Genomic DNA, 20,717 nt, shown 5'->3' on the forward strand with positions numbered 1-20,717 from the left:
CCGTCTAGTTACTGTAACTATAAGTGACCCCAAAGCTTTTGTGGAACCAATGTTGAGATTTACTGCTTTAGCCAAATTGATATTAACCAAACTGTCCACTATGGAAAATACTGAAAATGCTTAAACAGGGTTAGGAATAGTCAAAGTACCATCAAATTTCTTTTTATGCCCCTCTCTCAAGCTCTGATTTTCCTGGTCATTTGCAAAAAAGCTGTATTAGTGCCAGCGGGGACCTTCCCAAACCCTCTCACCTCTCCCCATGTTATATACTAATATATTTCAACACCCTGCCTAGTTATCTTCATATCAGTTGCAGATATGATCCCCTCTCCTTGACATGTTTGGATTCCCAGTGGAAAGAGCAAAGGAACTGGTGGCTTCTCTGCCCTGTTTCTCACTAAGAAATTTATCTTCAGCTCCACAATTTCTTATGAAAAAGCATCACCTTGCAGTAGAGAACCTTGCCTGAGGCTCTTATAGAGCTTTGGTGGTAAAGATCAACTTAGAAGGAATGCTGATCCCTTTCCATAAGTGCCCTCAACTAAGCAGTGGGGATGGCACACTAACCCAATTCTAGCCTTCTCTGAACAGTGATCCCATTATATCTGCCATCATTACCACACAGGAGAGAATTTACTACTAACGTGAAAAACCTTCAATTCTGAAAATTTAACCATTATATATTTCTAATTTCATTATGCTATACTTTTCCTTGGCCAGGAATCTGTATAGATGTTGAGCAATACTAATTAATTCCATTAATAAACACTAGTCTCTCAAAAGCAAACTACTTTTGCTGCTTCCCAATCTTAAGAATACAGTATATTAAAAAAATAAACCTCCAGCATGGCTTTTTGCTATATATGAAAAGAGAAATGTCTAAGGAAAGAGAGTAAACAAGTTTTCAAAGTTAGTGCTTAGTTTATTTTAAAGAAAATTTATAAACATTTTGTTCCAATTCTTGTATATGTAAGGCAGTATCTTTTCCCGAATTATCATTAATTTTATTAAATCAATTCCTTTGTAAAGGCTCTTTCTAGCCTCATTCAACGACAAAACTACCATTTCTTAAGTTATAAAATCCAGACTTCATTATTAATTTAATTTTTTGCCCTGTTATGCTCTCCCCTAAGTGAAGTTTCGCTTTGTTTTCTAATAATTTTGCTTTATCTTGCAGACCAGTTTCCTAACTCATCTCAGAATGGATCATGCAGACAAGTTCAGTATCCTCTGACAGACCTGTCCCCCATGCTTACCAGTGGGGACTCTGATATATCCAGTCCATTACTGCAAAATACTGTCCACATTGACCTCAGTGCTCTAAATCCAGAGCTGGTCCAGGCAGTCCAGCACGTAGTGATTGGGCCGAGTAGCCTAATTGTGCATTTCAATGAAGTCATAGGAAGAGGTAAGTATTTCCACTCGGCTTTTTGTTAAATACAATTTTCCAGTGAGCATTTTATCTTCTGCTTTTGCAGATTAGGAGCTTAGACAATGGTGAAAGCAACTGACAGAGCAGTGATAACAAGTGCACTTGATTTCTGTTCTGCAGAAATAGGGCCCTACAAATCATATCCATGGGGATTTGCCCCTGTGCAGGGAGGCAATTTGATAATCTCATAAACATATGAAAAATAAATCACATTCTTTACCTTTTTCATAATGGCAACTCTAGTGTCTTGGAAGGTGCAGTTTACTTCTTTATGAAAATCATTAAGTTCCAATATTTTTACTCATATCTACCTCTAGTCTTTCTTTACCCTGAAAACAGCGACTAACTCTGTGAAGTCCTGGTTTATAGCAGGTTGTACACTGCTGGACAGCATCAAAAGATGGAATTTATAGCATTCCCCTGATCTGAAGCAACATATATCATCTCTACAATGCACTCCAATTTCTTTATACAAAGAGGATGGGTATTTGTAATAAGCCAGCCAGAACAGCAATAACAGCTTGCATACACAGTGTTTGAGGAAATATTTAGCAGGAAAAGAAAGCAACCAGAAGCCAGGAAATGAACTGCACTCTTCTCTTTTTTTCTAAAAAGCTTTTGCCGTTGATACTGAATGGCCTCTGATCCCTTTTATTCTATATGTGCTGCAAAAGGTAGCAGGCATCTGCCAGCATGATGCAGAGAAGCTGATGGGACAATTTCCCTTGTATGAACACAAGGCTTTCCCATTTTCCTGTGATAGCATCCACACATTCTTCTATAGCAGATTCCAGATTTTAATCCTTAGCATGTCCCCCTTCCTGGATAGTAGCTACACTATTAACAAACCTGTTTTACATCAGAATAATATATAGTTCTAGTGCTAGCCTATAAATCCCAGACATTGCCCCAGTTTTAGAATTTGTGGCCTCACCAATTATGTCCTAATTCTATACATTGTAAAATTAGAATTTTTAATTTTCATCAGGAAAGGTGCTAGAATGGCAGTTACTTCTCTTAGGAAGTAGTAACCATTAATGATTCTTTAAATATTAAGTATTATTTACTTATATGTTTTTCCCAGTAGAAAATGAGCCCTCAGGAGCATAGGTTTTATTTTATTCATCTTTACATTACAAAAGGGTAAGCTAATGCCTGACACTCACATATTAGGAACTCAGGGAATCTTGGCTGGATGGATGAATTAATTAAAGAGTGACTTACACAGCTATCAGACGTTTGGCACCTCTGGGGAAAATTACTGCCACTGGATGAAAGGCTACCATTGGAAAGTGATGTGGCTAAAGCCAGAGAGAACGAGATGAAATGACTCAGAGTGAATTTGCTTCATTTGGACGGTTGGCTTTCAGTTTCTGCCAACCTGGATTACGTATTAACCGGTGACTAATGGGGGAAATCCTTATTCTATAATGCTAATCTTATTCCTAATGGTAGCATTTTTATTTCAGTTTAGTTTACTGGAATATAGGGAGAGTCTTTTATTACATTTCTTCATGTAATAAAATTTTATTTTCACATTTAAAAGACTTTATCTGATCCTTAAAAATAATAAATTTCTTTTTTTAAAGACTTATTTATTAAGGGGCACCTGGGTGGCTCAGTCGTTAAGCATCTGCCTTCGGCTCAGGGCATGATCCCAGCGTTCTCGGATCGAGCCCCACATCAGGCTCCTCCGCTGGGAGCCTGCTTCTTCCTCTCCCACTCCTCCTGCCTGTGTTCCCTCTCTCGCTGGCTGTCTCTCTCTCTGTCAAATAAATAAATAAAATCTTAAAAAAAAAAAAAGACTTATTTATTTAATTAAGAGAAAGAGCATGCGAGTGCGCACAGTGGGGAGGCGCAGAGGGAGAGAGAGAACCTTAAGCAAATTCTGCGGTCAGCACAGAGCCCAGTGCAGGGCTCAGTCTCATGACCCTGAGATTATGACCTGAGCTGAAACCAAGAGTCGGATGCTTAACCAACTGAGCCACCCAGGCGCCCCCAAAATAATAAATTTATTTTATGAGGCAGGTGTTACTCCCGTGTTCAGTATCCACTGTGGTTGAATATTTGGCTGTATTAGCCTTCAATAACAGTTGCATCACCTAAATTTTCTTACCATGTATTAAATAATCATATTGCTTATATCTTAGGGTGAAATACCTTACATCTACATATTTTACAAACACACACATGGTGGTACTATTAATTAAAAGTATAAGAAACAATGCATTTTTTTGCCATGTAGGAAAAAGAAGGAAATAAAGATCATGAAGGGCCCTGCAAGTGCTCTTGCCTAATTAAAAGTAATGTAACACTAACCAAATTCCCTTTCATGTAGGACATTTTGGGTGCGTATACCATGGGACTTTGCTGGACAATGATGACAAGAAAATTCACTGTGCTGTGAAATCTTTGAATCGTAAGTGATATTTTATTTAACAGTGGAGTACACTTTCATGGTTTACTAACCAATAAATAGTTCACAATAAAATGTTGATTTATACTTTCCCTTGTGGAATAATCAGCTACTGCTGGAATTAGGGATCTAACCCTGAAAATTTGCTTGGTCTAAATTCTTACTGAAGTATTCCCTCAGAAATGATTTCTCAGAGCCCTCATAAATAAGAGTTTGAAGAAATGATGCTCTTGGATGAACTGAGTGTCATTTAACTGTGTTTGGCTTATAATATTTGTTTTGCAAGTAACATTTATGGAAACTATTGGAAGCATGTTGGCACATACAGTAGTAATGACTCATTTTACCCAAAGGAATTACTATAATTATTTTTTTACCACAACTTTCATTAAAAAGACTTAAAAATAAAATAAGACAAATAGAAAAATATGCTGGCAGAAACTGGAAAATTGTAAGTGTGGCAATATCTATCTCATTTATCTGCATTTTGGGGGGAAATAAGGTAGTCTATGTAAATTAACATCCTAAACAAGTGATACTTACCCCCTTTTAATGCTAGAATTTTTTTTTTATTTTAGATGTTATTGAGAAAATATTTGTTAAATGGAAAGTATACTCTGTTTAAGAAACAGGGAATGCTTCCAGATACTAACTAAGATTATTGATGACCTAGAGCCATAATTAAGGCATAGATCTTGCACAACCCAATGTGCGCCTCAGACTAGAGTTTTCCTGGCTCTGCCTTTGCTGACAGGTCTCACACGTCAAGCCAGTGTGCTTGCCTTTTCTACCCATATTGCTACATTTCTGCTTAGAATTTGCAGTAGCCTGAAAAGTATTAACCAACTATATTACAAATTTATATCAGAATTAATAAACTGTTAATGCACAAGTGAAAGGTTTTCTTCCAAGATATGTTATTGCCAGAAGTATTTCAACCTTTTTTATGTAAGTACCCATGCTGAGCAGTGTTCTATATGGTTGATTTTGTTGGAAGTCTGACCACAATGTAATTAAAGGGACAGTTTATTTGAAACCTAACTACAAACTGTAAAGAATTAAGAATGATTGTCAGTAAATCTGCCTCACAAGATGGCACCACTGCTCATTGTACTCAAAGCAATCCTAACAGCGAGAAATCTTTGTCCCTGGTGTGCGTTAATCTCTGTTCCACCCACATAATCTCTGTTCCATCTACATGAGGACTTCCAGGTCTCAGAATGCATTGCATCGTAAAAAAATAAAATAAAATATATCATCACCGATGCTGGTAGTAGTCAGATTAATAAATTAAAGGTCATTAACCTTTAATCAACACTGACTAGTGTCAGACCCTCAGGAGTTCTATCTGGACATGATTAGAAACTGTTATACGAGAATAGTCTACTTAGATACCATGTGACAACAGTTGGTCCTCAAACCCTCCTATTCCAGGAATCAGAAAACTATGGCCCAATGACCTGTTTCATAGGTAATTGTGGCTGCTTTTGCACTCAATGGCAGAATTGAGTATTTGCAACAGAGGCCATATGGCCCACAAAGCCAAAAAATATTTACTATCCAGCCCTTTATAAAAGTTTGCCAACCCCTGCCCTAGACAGTCACTACAGAAATGGACTGGCCTCCTTCCCTCTCCTTTTTCTGTTTTAGACAAACTAACTGCTAGAATTTGGAGATGACTTGAAAGCACATTACAGGGTGACATCATTTACTCAAATGTATTATAAAAAACCACTCTGAGAATGGGGTGTCAGGACAAGATTCAGCCGTGTATTTATTGGTCCATAATGAAGTTAATGTCTCCACTGCTGGATTTCTCAGGAATCACTGACATAGGAGAAGTTTCCCAGTTTCTGACCGAGGGAATCATCATGAAAGATTTTAGTCATCCAAATGTTCTCTCACTCTTGGGAATCTGCCTTCGAAGTGAGGGGTCTCCGCTGGTAGTCCTACCATACATGAAACATGGAGATCTTCGAAATTTCATTAGGAATGAGACTCATGTAAGTATATTACCAAGCTAATTCACTGGTAAACTAGCTGTCAGCCAGCCAGTCTTCCAAAATGTTCCTGTTTTGAACCTTTTTTAAAAAGCAATTATTTAAAGAAGCACCTGTAAAATGTTTGCACCATTCAGATATATAGAGCCTGATTCCATTCACTTGCATCTCAAGATCTCCTATCCTGCTGGAAAGATAGTGGTACCTAGAAGGGTTTCCTGGGGCAGTGATTCTTACCCGTCCTGCAAGCTGCCTTGATCTACCATCCCTCCGATAGGTATATTTAATCATCTTTGAGTGCCTGCCATGTGCCGGAAACAGCAAAGCGCAGAGGCAGAATGAGCTTTAGCCCACATGGAGTTTTACCTCTAGAAGGCATAACGTTGAAGAATTAATTACAAATGAGTCCCTTAGTATTCTTCAAACTTACCACCTACTCTCCTAACTCAGGACCTGTGCATTTGCTCTTCCATCTGCCTTTCCCCAACATAGCCACATATGTCAATTCTCATCAGCTTCAGCTTTTTGCCCTAATGTTTCTCAAATGAGTAAAATCATATGGTATTTATCTTTCTCTAACTTATTTCACTTAGCATAATATACTCTAACTCTATCCATGTAATGCAAATGGCAAGATTTCATTCTTTTAGATGGCTGAGTAATATTCCTCTGTGTGTGTGTGTGTGTGTGTGTGTGTGTGTGTGTGTATACCACTTCTTTATCCATTCACCAGTAGATGGATGTTTGGCTCTCTCCATGATTTGGCTATTGTTGATAGTGCTGCTATAAACATTGGGGTGCATGTGCCCCTTCAAATCAGTATTTTTGTATCTCTTGGATAAATACCTAGTATTGCAATTGCTTGGTCATAGGGTAGTTCTATTTTTAACTTTTTGTTAAAAAAGGGATCTCCATACTGTTTTTCAGAATGGCTGCAGCAGTTTGCATTCCCCCCAACAGTGTAAGAGGTTCCCCTTTCTCCGCATCCTCACCAACATCTGTTGTTTCCAGTATTATTAATTTTAGCTGTTCCAATAGGTGTGAGGTGGGATCTCAGTGTAGTTTTGATTTGTGTTTCCCTGATGATGAGTGATGTTGAGCAGAGCATATTCTCATATGTCTGTTAGCCATTTGTATGTCTTCTCTGGAAAAAAAATGTCTATTCATGGCTTCTGCCCATTTCTTAACTGGATTAGTTATTTTTGAGATGTTGAGTTTGGTAAGTTCTTTATAGATTTTGGATACTAGCCCTGTATCCGATATGTCATTTGCAAATATCTTCCCCCATTCCGTTGGTTGCCTTTTAGTTTTGTTGATTGATTCCTTTGCTGTGCAGAAGCTTTTTATCTTGATGAAGTCCCAGTAGTTCATTTTTGCTTTTGTTTCCCTTGCCTCCAGAGACTTATCAGTAAGAAGCTGCTCCAGCCAAAGTCAAAGAGGTTGCTGCCTATGTTCTCATCTAGGATTTTGATGGTTTCCTGTCTCATATTTAGGCATTTCATCCATTTTGAATTTATTTTTGTGTATGCTATAAGAAAGTGGTCCAGTTTCATCTTCTGCATGTAGCTGTCCAGTTTTCCCAGCACCGTTTGTTGGAGACTGTCTTTTTTCCATTGGGTATTCTTTCCTGCTTCGTCGGAGATTGGTTGACCGTATAGCTGTGGGTCCGTTTCTGAGTTTTCTATTCTGTCCCATTGACCCATGTGTCTGTTTTTGTGCCAGTGCCATACTGTCTTGATGACTACAGCTTTGTAATACAGCTTGAAATCCAGAATCATGATGCCTTCTGCTTTGCTTTTCTTTTTCAAAATTGCTTTGGCAATTTGGGGTCTTTTGTGGTTCCATACAAATTTTAGGTTAACCATGTATTTCTAATGCTCTGACTTCTGGTTCTTTGCTGACCTTGGAGGGACTGCCCTTCCCAGAACTAGCGAATTCCCAGAGATAGTAAACAACTTAACCTCTTTCTTTCACAAGCAAACCAACCAATTCAGAGCCTGTACCCCAATCACCTCCTTTAAAGAATTCTCACACTCTGAGACACTATCCACCTGCTGTAATCACTTCAGGGCCAGGTACCAGACAACTGCAGATAGTCCCTGCACCCCAGAACCTCCTGAAATTATTCAAACTAGCCAATCCTACATCTGCTTACCCTGCCTCAGAAACCACAAAACAAGCTCTTGCCTATGTTTTCCCCTTGCTCCCTCTCCCTCCTAGACCAACCCTGGTGCTTCCCTGTGTGGCCTTGCCTGGCATGACATGCCCCCTCCCCTTGGGAATTGTGAGTAACTAGCTATTTTTCAATGGCAGTGGCCTTCCATCTCTTGGCGCCACCATACTAGAATAATTTTAAAATACTTCCATTTCCCCATCTGGAAAATGGAATCCACCCTACAGAAGTGTGTGAGGATTAGCCAGAATTCACAAAAGCATCTAGCCTGGTGCTTTGCAAATAATAAATACCTAATAAATGATTGCTGTCATCAACAAGGCACAAGTTACTGTTTGAAGCAAGATAATTCTTATAAACATTTCAGAATTCTGAGATCATAGCTAGATCATTGGATGCTTAGCTTAATGCATTTTCAATTCTCTTTGATTGCAGAACCCAACTGTAAAAGATCTTATTGGCTTTGGTCTTCAAGTAGCCAAAGGCATGAAATATCTTGCAAGCAAAAAGTTTGTCCACAGAGACTTGGCTGCAAGAAACTGTATGTAAGTATAAGAATCTCTGTGCCCACAGTCCAAATTAAGTGACAAAGAGGAATCTGTTTCTCGCTGTTGAAGACTAGTGAGGATGTTTTCTCTTCTTATGCAAAAGTCCTTTATTTCCTTTACGGTTTTAAATCGATCTGTAAGCACTGGGGAGGTAGGCGGGACTTTCAGGCTTTATCAAATGGAGAGTTTTAAAGAGATTCTCCAGAGGGGGTCTTAAACAGCTGTTGTGTGCTTTTGCGTTTCTTTTCGCTTCCCACCAGTAGCCCCCAATGTTGTGGTTTCACACTGCATTAGTGTTTGGGAGGGAGAATTTGATCTTCAGCATTTTACAGTGAAAAGGAGAGGGCTGGTAACACAAATACCAACATATTGCAACTTCCTAAGACTGGATTTGAAGTCAGCCTGCAGAAGCCCTACCAAAAATGGTATTTGGGAATGAATATACAAAGAGCTTTATTTGTGTCTGGCTGCCTGGGCTGTATAATTCAACAGTCAACAGTTTGTAATGGATTCAGTGCTTTCCTCACATAGCACTGATTCATGACTTATGGTATGTGTGAATGAGAGAGCTGTGCTATTAATTTCCTACCTTGGTTTTGGTCAATGTAACAACATAAAAGCCAGCTTAAACAAAGGATACTTAGCCTCAGATAGCGGAAATTGATTTTTGTTAAGCCTTGCTGTTTTTGTTAGAGGCTTTACTGTACATCCTATTTCTCTGTTACCTCACTGGTGGGAAAAATGAGTTTTATGTAATAACCTATCCCATTTGAGAAAGAAAAGGTAGAATAACAGTCCTCTGTCATAGCTCCCTGCTAAAGCTGAGTATTACTAGTAAAATAACAATTGGAGACCTGTGATTGCTTGGGGTAGTCAGTTGGCATACTCGACTTAGCAACAAAGGAAAGCTGGGAGGGGAAACAACCTTATTACCATTAAAGCAAAAGGGATTTTCTTATGCCACATCATTCATTGATCTCTTTCCTTGGCCTGTTGAATCTATAATATATGTCGAGCATTTTTATTCAAGAATTCCATTGTAATTTAGCGTTAGTCAGTAGAGGCCAGATGAAGCCCACTCTGCGGAAGTTATGGATTTCAAATACGAAGTCCTTGTTCTGAGTTACAGATACTCAGCATCACTGTAAAGTATTCTGTCTCAGCCACCAGTAATAATTTTTGTTCTTTCCATAGGCTGGATGAAAAATTCACTGTCAAGGTTGCTGATTTTGGTCTTGCCAGAGACATGTATGATAAAGAATACTATAGTGTACACAACAAAACAGGTGCCAAGCTGCCCGTGAAGTGGATGGCTTTAGAAAGTCTGCAAACTCAGAAGTTTACCACCAAGTCAGATGTGGTAATGTACTGATCATCCCTGACCTTCTCCTCTTCTACTTTCTTACCCAACATTCTTAGTAGTTTTATGGCTATTTAATTTTTTCAAAAAAGGAAACCTTCAACACCAATAATTTCAGTTCTTCATAAGTATAAATGACCTTGATTTTCTAACCCATACCTTGTTTTCATAAATTCATTCAAAATGAATGTTATCAAAAACATTTGTCTGGCAGGGCACCATGCTAGGTCCTTAGGAAGCCCCAGGCTGAACCAGGCCTGAACTCTGTCCTTCAGCAACTTTGGCTCAGCAGAGAAGAGAAGGCATGTCTATCAATAATGGTCACACAGAGCAGACTGGAATTAGTCCAGCCACTCATCGCTCAAAGGCAGCTGAATTCCGCCTTGAGAAATCTGAAAGCTGTACCTGAGACAAGCCTAGCAGTGAGGGCATTATCCCTGCACTCAGCTAGAAACGTCCTTCTTGGTGCCTGGCTGGCTCAGTCGGTAGAGCATGTGACTCTTAATCTCAGGGTTGGGTGGTGAGTTCAAGCCTCATGTTGGGCATGAAGCCTGCTTTAAAAAAAAACAAAAATCTAGAAATGTGCCTTTCTTGGGGCACCTGGGTGGTTCAGTCATTAAGCGTCTGCCTTCGGCTCAGGGCATGATCCCAGCATTCTGGGATCAAGCCCCGCATCAGGGTTCTCCGCTGGGAGCCTGCTTTTTCCTCTCCCATTCTCCCTGCTTGTGTTCCCTCTCTCGCTGGCGGCTGTCTCTCTCTGTCAAATAAATAAGTTAAATCTTTAAGAAAAAAAAAGAAAAGAAAAAGAAAGAAAGAAATGTGCCCTTCTTTATCTACAAAGGTCATCCTCTCCTAGAACAAGCTTCAAAAAGGTGTGCACTGAGTCCTGAGTGTAGGAGAGACCCTCACCTGGGCAGCCAGATTCCTTACTTCCCTTCTACCTGGTGGAGGAGGTGGTGCTTGGTATAGGCCTTAAAGGAGGATAGAGTGGGCAGTGAAATGAATACCAGTCCAGGTGAGGCAAAGGGGCAGGAACATATGCATCTTTAAAGTTCTAAGGAAACAGTAAGCAGTGGGTTATTTGGCAAAAATAGAAGGCACAGAGGGAAGTTCTGAGGATAAACTGGGAAAACCATATTCATACTAGGTCATAGAGGTTCTTGGAAAGCAAACTAGGGAGTCTGGAATTCCTTCTCTGGCCATGTAGAAACATTAAAATGTAATCAGATAACACTACAGTCTTTCTTTATTCTGTAAGGTGTTGTGAGAGGAGTAGATGCAGGAAGATGAGCTTTGAGGTAGAACTTGAAATAATACAGAAACTGTAAAAGAGATGGAAGGAAAGGCATCTCAGAGGTAATAACAACAATATTTAACAAGAAGTTGATAAAAGTCAAAGATGACCAAAGTTATATGCTAGTGTAATAACACATATGTGAAGCAAAGGAGTAAAAGTTGTTTGAGGAGGAGAAATACCAGTTGAGGCTTGAACATACTGAGTTTGACTTGGGGGTAAGACATCCAGGCAGAAAGGCCCATCAGGCATTTGAAAATGTGGATCTGAAGCTTGTACAACCTCGTTAGTTATCTTATTCAACTCGGGCTGCCATAAGAAAATACCACAGACTGGGTGGCTTAAACAATAGACATTTATTTCTCACAGTTCTAGAGGCTGGAAGTGTGAGATCAGGGTGCCGTATGGTCGGGTTCTGGCGAGAGCTCTCTTTCTGGCTTGCACCGTGTCCTCATGCAGGAGAAAGAGCAAGAGTAAGCTCCCGGGTGTCTCCTCTCATGAGGGCACCAGTGCCATCAGGACAGCTCCACCTTCATCTAAGTTAATTACCTCCCAGAGGCCCCACCTCCTAATACCACCACACTAGGAATTAGAATTTCAACATATGAATGGGGATAGAGGGTCCACAGTTCAGTCTATAGCAGAGGTCAAGACTCTAAAAAATAGACTTTTTAGAGTCCAAAAACAATTACTCAGGAGAACCTACACATAGGAAATGAGGGAGAAAAGCAGAGAGGTAGGAGACCTACTAGAAGAGGCTGTCATGAGAGCCAGAGGAAGAAAAAGTTTCAGGAAGAAATGGGGTATGGTCATCAGGGTCCACTGCTACACAGCATACAAAAACAGTGTTGAAAGCTGAGTGATTTGAATGATTTGGAGGTCTAGAGTGGGCTGAGGAGCCTGGGTGTTGAATGGGAGAGAGAGTACTCACTCTATTTGCACATGGTAAGTACAGAGGACCGTGATGTGTAGAGGTAGAGAAACATGAATTTTCAGTCCTTGAAAATAACAACTGAAAAGGAAAAAAAATGTAAACTGGCGATATCAGCAAACAAGGTAGACAAAAAATAATATTAATGGAGGGCATAGACTTCAAAAGAGAAAGGGTTGGCAGCTATTCAGAGATGACGGGACAGAGATCTGAGTGTGGCATTGGGAAGCGAGAAGTCATCTACCCTCCTCCCTGTGAGTCAGCAGGTTTCAAAGACACTGTGGTCTTCGAGTGAAAGCAGAGTTTCAGTTCCTGAGGAAGTAGGGGAGACATTAAAGACGAGGTTGAGAGTGACTAGGAGTTTGTTTTTAATAAATGTGTTACAGAACATGGTGGAGGGATGGGACTTTGGGGTGAATAAGATTAATAAGAGGATGTAATAGTACATGCTAGAGCATAATGCCTGGGATTTTGATCCTGAAAGAAATGAAAGAAATGAGTGCTATAAAGGTAGGCTGGGAACATGTTAGTGATGATGGCAGGTGAAGGCATAAGGTAGGGAGAATTAACCTGTCCTCAAAGACCATATATTCCATCCAGATTGTTAGTCTGCCATTAAGAACCAGACCAACTCTTACAACTCAATAAGACAAAGTAACTCAATTTTTTTAAATAGACAAAAGATGTGAATAGACCTTTTACCAAAGAGATGTGTGAATAGCTAGCAATAAGCACATGGGAACATATGTCCACACAAAGACTTGTACAGAAATGTTCACAGTAGTATTATTCATAATAGGAAAAAAACCAGGAGCAATCCTAATGTCCATCAACTGGTGAATGGATAAGCAAAACATTTCCATACAATGGAATAATAGCATTCAGCACTATAAAGGAATTGCTTGCTAATGCCTGCTGCAACATGGATAAACCTCAAAAATATTAGGTCCAGCAGAAGAAGACAGACTCAAAAGATTGTATAGTGAATGATTCAATTTATATGAAATTTCTAGAAAAAGGCAAAGCTAGAGACACAAAATATAGATCAGTGGTTGCCTGTGACTGAGGGCAGAAGCAAAGATTGACTACAGAGAGGCATGGGGAAATTTCTGGGGTGTTGGAAGTGATCTGAAAACTGAATTGTGAGGGCGCCTGGGTGGCTCAGTCGTTAAGCGTCTGCCTTCAGCTCAGATCATGATCCCAGCATTCTGGGATCGAGCACCGCATCGGGCTCCCTGCTAAGCGGGAAGCCTGCTTCTCCCTCTCCCACTCCCCCTGCTTGTGTTCCCTCTCTCGCTGCCTTTCTCCCTGTCAAATAAATAAATAATCTTAAATAAAAAAATAAATAAAAATAAAAAAATAAAAAACTGAATTGTGGGGCTGCTTTGCTGGCTCTGTCAGTTAAGCAGCCAACTCTTGATTTCCACTCAGGTCATGATCTCAGGGTCATGAGATCCAGCCCTGCCTCTGGCTCCATGCTCAGCGGGGAGCCTGTTTGAGGTTCTCTCCCTCTCCCTCTGCCCCTCCCCCTGCTTGTGTGGTCTCTCTCGCTCTCTCAAATAAATAAATAAACCTTTTTTAAAAAGTGAATTGTGACTATCCCTGCACAAATACACTAAATATCACTGACTCACACTAAAAAATGTCGAGTTTTATGATACATAAATTATCTCAGCAAAGCTTTTAAAACAAAACAAAGCAAAGAACCTGATGAATCTTGAACGTGCAAGGCAAGAGTTGGGATTCTGAGCTTTTCGACAACCCCACACACACATTACACACAGCACGGAAGCCAACACTTCTCAGACAGCAACTGTCACTCAGATACTTGACTAGAAATTTACGTAGGCTTCTGTAGATACGAAGTGCTATGTCTCTCTCCCTCTTGCTGAAAGATACTGTGTTGTGCTACATAAAGGGTGAACATGCTCAAATCTGGCTGTCTCCATTCCTTGCTCACCTTAGCTGTGTCCCTTTCTATCGCTTTTTATGGCTTTTAATGGCCTTTCCTGTCTAATAACTGCTTTGATCTTCACCTTTGATAAAGTTAGGCAGAGATTCTTCAGATGAGCTCACTGCTGGTGCTCAGATATTCAGAAGAGCTGGGCCATGCACACAGAGCTCTCCTGTCTAGGAACTAAATCTGACTTCTTTCCATCATTCCTAATGCACAGGCATTGTGAACCTACCTCTCCCTCTCTTTCTCCCTCCCCTTCTCGCTTTCTCTTTCTCTCTCTCTCCCCTTCTCTTCCCTTCCTCCCTCCCTTCCTCTTTTCCTCTTTCTCCTCCTCTTCCTTTTTTCTCTCCCTCCCGCTTGCTACCCTCACCCCCAGCCGCTCTCTTCTAGGTTAGCCTCATTCTCCTCCTTCACTGCCCCTCTCCCCACTATCTTCTCAGTCCTAAGCTGTTCCAGGGAATTTGGAATGTAGGCAGTACTGTGCTTTTCCTGGAAGCTGCGTCCCTCTCACCACTCCTGTCCCCTAAGTCCTCCAACCCTCCTCTGATTCCTAGCCATTGCCCAAGTCCTATAATTCCTCAGAAACTTACCCAACTCTGACCCCATTTTTGTGAATTTGCCTCTAGACCAACCTATAGCCTCAGCTTGGGTTAGGAGACCTAATCACAGACAAGTACTCAGCCTCTCAAAACATTGGTTTCCTAATCCTTAAAGCATCTACAAAACCAATTACATTACAGGGTTGTTATAAGGATTAAATGAAATAATCTTTTTTTAAAGGACATGAGGGCCGTTCCTGGCTTATTGTATGATATATGCTCTTTCCCACCACCCTAATTTGGGAGTTCAGTCTCATTGGGCTCCGTGTTGCCCAGATGCAGTAGCGCCTCTCACCTACTCCTGTTCAGAAACCACCCCCCTCCCCAGCTGGTCTCCGTATGCGAATCCGCTTCTCCTATTTGTCTAAAGCATAGCGTTTACAGGTGCATCCCCTGGAGTTCAACTGCATGTCTCATCCATTTCAGCTTAACCCACTTTCAACTCTCACAAACCCCCACAGCATGGTGTCATTTCAACCTTATCTATCCCTTGCCACCCCCATCTACTCCACACATCAAGCAGAGTGACCTATTGTTCTTATATGGTTCAAAAAAACACACAAGTACTCTCACCGCTGGGCCCATTCCCTCCATCCAGAATACTCTTCCTGCCCTCACATTCTGTGTACCTGGAAAACAAATGCTCCCTGTTCTTCAAAATCTGCTTTACTGTCGCTTTCTTCCTGAAGCCTTTCTCAGGACCCCACTATTATCTCTTCTACTTTTCACAGCGTTTGTACCTCTTTTCTATTACTGCTCTATATTATTTATTCTGTCTTACTATTCTGTGTGACAGTGGGTTGTGTAATCCTCTTAATTCTGTTAAATCAACCTTAGGCCCATCTAGTAACTTGGACAGTCACCTACTTGTGCACCAAGTGTCGGTAGATAACTTGTCAAATTGATTTAAACTTTAATGCAAATTCTGGAACTTAAAGGTTAACACAATGAAGTTGTCTATGAGTTGTGACTCATAAGATACTCAGTCTTTGGAAACTTCAATTTTGAGAAGCTGCGGGGGATAGCAAAGTTATCTAGCTCCCACCTGGGAAAGAGTGTTTTCTCTATTTAGATCAAGGCAGTCAGTGGCCTTAAAGGGTTCCTGCGCTTGGGCAAAGGGAAAGCGCCATTAATGGACATTTGTCTTAGCAACTATAGTATCTGCCTAGTTTCTTTTGGACTGTAGCAGTGTTAAGTTGGACATGCTTTATTTTCCTGGCTGAGTGCTGCAAGCTGCACCTGCTTCTCAATGTTCTATTTTCCTGCTCTGCCTGTATGGTCTGTGTTCTGCTTTCCCTCCAAACATCTTTTTTTTTCAGGGCCTCATTTCAACCCCCATGTGCTTCTTAGTCTGTGAGTGGCCTAGATGCATTGCTAAGGAAAAGCTGATTTCCAGGGTCTTTGGCCAGCAGTGACCCGCACATGCCGAATTACTCTCTTTGTGTCATCTCACCTTGGCACACATCCAGGGGAAGATAATATGTATGACCTAGTGTATTCCGAGTAGCTTTAAATCAAGAAATTGTATATTTAGTGTAGTTTAGTAGACTAAGTAAGACCCAAGAGTCAAGAACTCTTAAATGTTTATACCCCTGTGAAATCAGATTTATTGGAGGAATTTCTAGCAGGTCACTTAACCTCTCTGTATCCCTACAATATTCCTACAAAGTACTGATACAGCTGTTTTATATCAATCTTGTACTTTAGCATTTTTAAATTACATTTATTTAATTGAAATTAGTTTTCAATAGAGAACCTTCTTGCCTAGCAGTTTTATCACTTCTGATTTTTAATATGGATTTCTACTTACATGGACTTAGAGTTTGCCTTTTAACATTAACAGTTAGACGTGGTTACATTTCTTTTTTGTTTCTTTGTTTTTTTGTTTATGGTTACATTTCTTAAAGAGTATTTACATTCATTTGGAAATCCGATGAATTTAAATCTTGGAAAGTTTCCTTTATATTCTTTTGTGAATAACAAAAAATTGTGGTGAAACTATTGGAAAAGAGAAAGATAGAAAATATGTTAATATTTTAACCCTATAAGAACTTGGAAACCGTACTGTACTAACTGTAGATGAAATCATAATCATTGTGTGGACTTCAGATATTCTTTTTAAAAACTTTACATTTATTTATAATCTAAAATTTATCCAATTCTGGTATAATCATAAAATGTATAGGGGTGCCTGGGTGGCTCAGTTGTTAAGCATCTGCCTTTGGCTCAGGCCGTGATCCCGGAGTCCTGGGATCGAGCCCCGCATCGGGCTCCTCCACTGGGAGCCTGCTTCTTCCTCTCCCACTCCCCCTGCTTGTGTTCCCTCTGTCACTGCCTGTCTCTCTCTCTCTCTGTGTCAAATAAATAAAATCTTTTTTTAAAAAATCATAAAATGTATAGCTTACTAATTACCTTTAAGGAAATTTTTGCCCGAACAAGCAATAGTATTGAATATGCTAAGCCAAATTTAGTTATCAAGACCTACTGATCACCTTTCATGTTCATACGGTCACAGTCCTCACCTGGATTCTCCCTTCCATTGTTTGACTAGTGGTCCTTTGGTGTGCTCCTCTGGGAACTGATGACAAGAGGAGCACCACCTTATCCTGACGTCAACACCTTTGATATAACAGTTTACTTGTTGCAAGGCAGAAGGCTCCTACAACCCGAATACTGCCCAGATCCCTTGTAAGTAGAAATTTCGACAGAATCTTCTGTCATTACTGTATTCTTTACTTTTACTGAAATGCTTGCCTTCACGAAGTCTCTCATGGCATTTCTTCCTTTTTGAAATAGATATGAAGTGATGCTCAAATGCTGGCACCCTAAAGCTGAACTGCGCCCATCTTTTTCTGAACTGGTCTCCAGGATATCAGCAATATTCTCTACTTTTATTGGGGAGCACTATGTCCATGTGAACGCTACTTATGTGAATGTCAAATGTGTGGCTCCATACCCTTCTCTGCTGTCATCACAAGATAACATTGACGGCGAGGGGGACACATGACGGATGGATACCTCACCAGCCCCCTTCTGAGAAACATCATAGAACTTTCCAAACAATAGTCTACACTTGTTCAATTTTTTTTTCACTGCCTGGCCATTGAAAGGGCACCAGATATTTTTTGCTTTTGCCAAGATTGCACTATTATAGGACTTTATATTGCTATTTAAAATGAGTGGAGTCTAAGGAATTTCTCAGCTGACAGAGCATCAGAGCCAGAAGCTTTGTCCCATAGGCCAGTGACCAACAGCAACCCCACAGCTGTGATGACGCTCCTGTGCCTTCAGGCCAAAACCTGGATTCTAGGTTGAAATGTTTAAAAATCAGGATCCTACAGGATTTCATATGAGGAACGGAGGCAATGAATTTTGAGGGCTTCTTGATCACAGAAAATTCAGAAGAAATCTTAAAGTCCGGGACAGATGTGGCTCCAGTACCAAGCCACTCATTTAGAATGAAAGTGTTTCAAAGAACTTTCATGTGTTGTATGGTCACTAACATTTTTTATTACTGATATTGTCATTTGCCCATTAGGCAAACATTCCCTTTTAAATTTTTGTATCACATTCCTTTTAATGGAAAAATATCCATAGGCAATGCAGTGAACATTTCAAAATGGCAGGACATGAAATGTGCTTATAAATTAATAGGGAATTTACATATTGTACATAGATGACATTAAGAAGGTTCTCATAAAATAGCTTAGTCACAATGAAATATTTAGTTGTCATTTAGAAATCAACTGAGAATTATACTGTTCTAATGATTGTGGACATTTAGACGGTTTGTCTGTATTTTTTTTTTATGACAACTCTGAAAATAAAATAAGTGATTTGTAGTAAGTGTTTTTTAAAGGTAACTCAGCATGTTGTTAAAGCAGAATACATCTGACTAAAAGGTTCATTGGTTCCTATCATGGCTCATGTAGGGCAAAGAAAGGATCGATGGACTGGAAATACTAGCCTCTTTCTCAGGTGGCAGCTTCCCACCCCACAAACAATTGGAGGTAATAAAACTTTCTGGGAGTCCAGTTTTTCATTTGGACATGCTTTGTGTGAAGCAAAACATATTTTAAGGGGAAATAAAAGCAATTGAGAGTTCTGGCCATTTCACCTGGATGAACAGCTCTTCTGGGCAGGACTTTTGTAATGTTTTGTTCCAAGGGATTTTGTGCTTACTACTGTATAGTGCATGTGGCACAGGATACTCTGTTTTTGTCAATGTACACATTTAAAGTATTATATTTTTATAAAAATGTTTATTTTTAATGATATAAGAAAACTTTTGTTAGGCCACAAAAATACTGCACTGTGAACATTTCAGAAAAGGTATGTCAGACTTGGATTAGTAAAAGCATAGTTCTCAATGGCTGTAAATAGTGATAAGGAAATGTACTGATTGCCAGTACACCCCACCCTCATTACATCACCAGGACTTGAAGCCAAGGGTTAACACAGCAAGCTCTAAAGAGGGTGTGTTACACGGAAGCCCAATAGTAGAGCTGGGCTGATGTTGCAAGAGAGTGATAACAACCTAAACTCTTTGACAGTGGTGGAATTTACCAGAAGACACAAGGAAATGTACGGTAGAGATATATTCCAATTTAAATGCTGTGTCAGAAGAGTAAAGAGTCATACTAATGCACAAATATTGCAAATGGTGGGTAACAAAAAAAAAAAAAATCTTCAGAAACAAATGTCTCTACTACTATCCAGAGGATACATCAAGAGCAGAAAGAGCATGTGGAAACAACCCATCAACAAGACTACACACCTGTATATATGCTTGAGAAAGCTGCAATGTGAAAATCATGTTTGCTATTTATAAACATGTTCTTAGGTTAATGTGTTTGGGCAGATTGTGAGAATAAGTGGTTCTTCTAAGAGTTAGATACTTGTCGTTGCTTATACCTGCGGTTGAGCAGAATGGTACTTTGTATGTTAATAGTTGTTGTTTTGATAAATCATACCATTAAAATAATGTATCATCTTGTTACTGAGAGTCGGTTATTGTTAGTCATGCTTGATTACCTATTCCATTTACATAATGACAGAGGAAGTCTAAGATTGATTTCATCTGGCTGCATCAAGATCATCCATATATGAGAACCTGGGTTGATTCCTGGGCAGCTTAAAGGAATTTGCATCCTTGAATCTCAGGTAGTCTCTGTCTAAGAGTGGTTTGCCCTGAGTTGCCAAATTACTCACATTTCTCTATGTTTCAACTGCTAGAGCACCTATCTCCTCCTTTAGCATGATGCTCTTCTCCAACAAGGTGCAGCCTTGGACCAGAAGCCATGACAATAAAGCTGAAAACCCATAGTTGGCAGAGAGATATCTTGTTGGGTGTTGGAAGAGAGAGGCCTTCTTACCCCCTTAAAACTACTCTTTCTATCTACAAAGTTTCCCACCATTCAGGGGCCCCCAGCTGCTAGAGAACATAACTTCAGGTTATCTCCATGAATATTCTTGGAATGGTAAGGGAATTCAGAGGTGATATTTCAGTCATCTAAAAATCATGTGGCACTTTGGAGCAATCTGATTTCAAAAAAGACCCAAAATTAAATCGGTGCCTGCAAAATACAGTGGGGGCTGATCCTTAATGAGAGAGAATTCATTTCTTGTACACAGCCAAACTCACTCCCAGCCAAGAAATGCACCTCTATAAGAAATTCAGTCAGACTCCATTCCCTGAAGGGCAAGAACCTGTCATCTCTATATTCCTAGTATCTGGCACTTAGTAGATTCTGAAATAATTGCTGACCTGAAACCAAATTTTCCTATCCTTAATCACCTTAAACCACCACAGATGCAGTTCTTACCTATGCAGCTTGCATGATATTTGGTGAACAATGACATGGGGACGGGAGGACCTTTGTCGGGAGAGAGGGATGAAAGGATATTCCTTTACAAAATTTTGCTTGATGCTCTGAATTTTTTTTTTAAGTAGGCTCCATGCCCAGTGGGGAGCCTAACACAGGGCTTGAATTCACGACCCCGAGAT

The 20,717-nt window shown here is 40.0% G+C and overlaps 1 protein-coding gene across 1 annotated transcript in view; it reads left to right on the forward strand.

The window, feature by feature from the left end:
* The window catches only part of MET (MET proto-oncogene, receptor tyrosine kinase), a 110,463-nt gene extending 90,754 nt beyond the window's left edge, over window positions 1-19,709 (forward strand). The window contains exons 16-22 of the mRNA XM_044387785.3: window positions 1,178-1,408; window positions 3,771-3,851; window positions 5,670-5,851; window positions 8,457-8,566; window positions 9,764-9,929; window positions 17,262-17,398; window positions 17,507-19,709. Of these exons, the coding sequence (XP_044243720.2) occupies window positions 1,178-1,408; window positions 3,771-3,851; window positions 5,670-5,851; window positions 8,457-8,566; window positions 9,764-9,929; window positions 17,262-17,398; window positions 17,507-17,717 (1,118 nt within the window). The 3' untranslated portion in view covers window positions 17,718-19,709. The remainder of the gene's footprint in view (window positions 1-1,177; window positions 1,409-3,770; window positions 3,852-5,669; window positions 5,852-8,456; window positions 8,567-9,763; window positions 9,930-17,261; window positions 17,399-17,506) is intronic.
* The last annotated feature ends 1,008 nt before the right edge of the window (window positions 19,710-20,717 follow it).

This window comes from Ursus arctos, unplaced genomic scaffold, assembly GCF_023065955.2.
Source record: "Ursus arctos isolate Adak ecotype North America unplaced genomic scaffold, UrsArc2.0 scaffold_3, whole genome shotgun sequence".
Lineage (NCBI taxonomy): Eukaryota > Metazoa > Chordata > Mammalia > Carnivora > Ursidae > Ursus > Ursus arctos.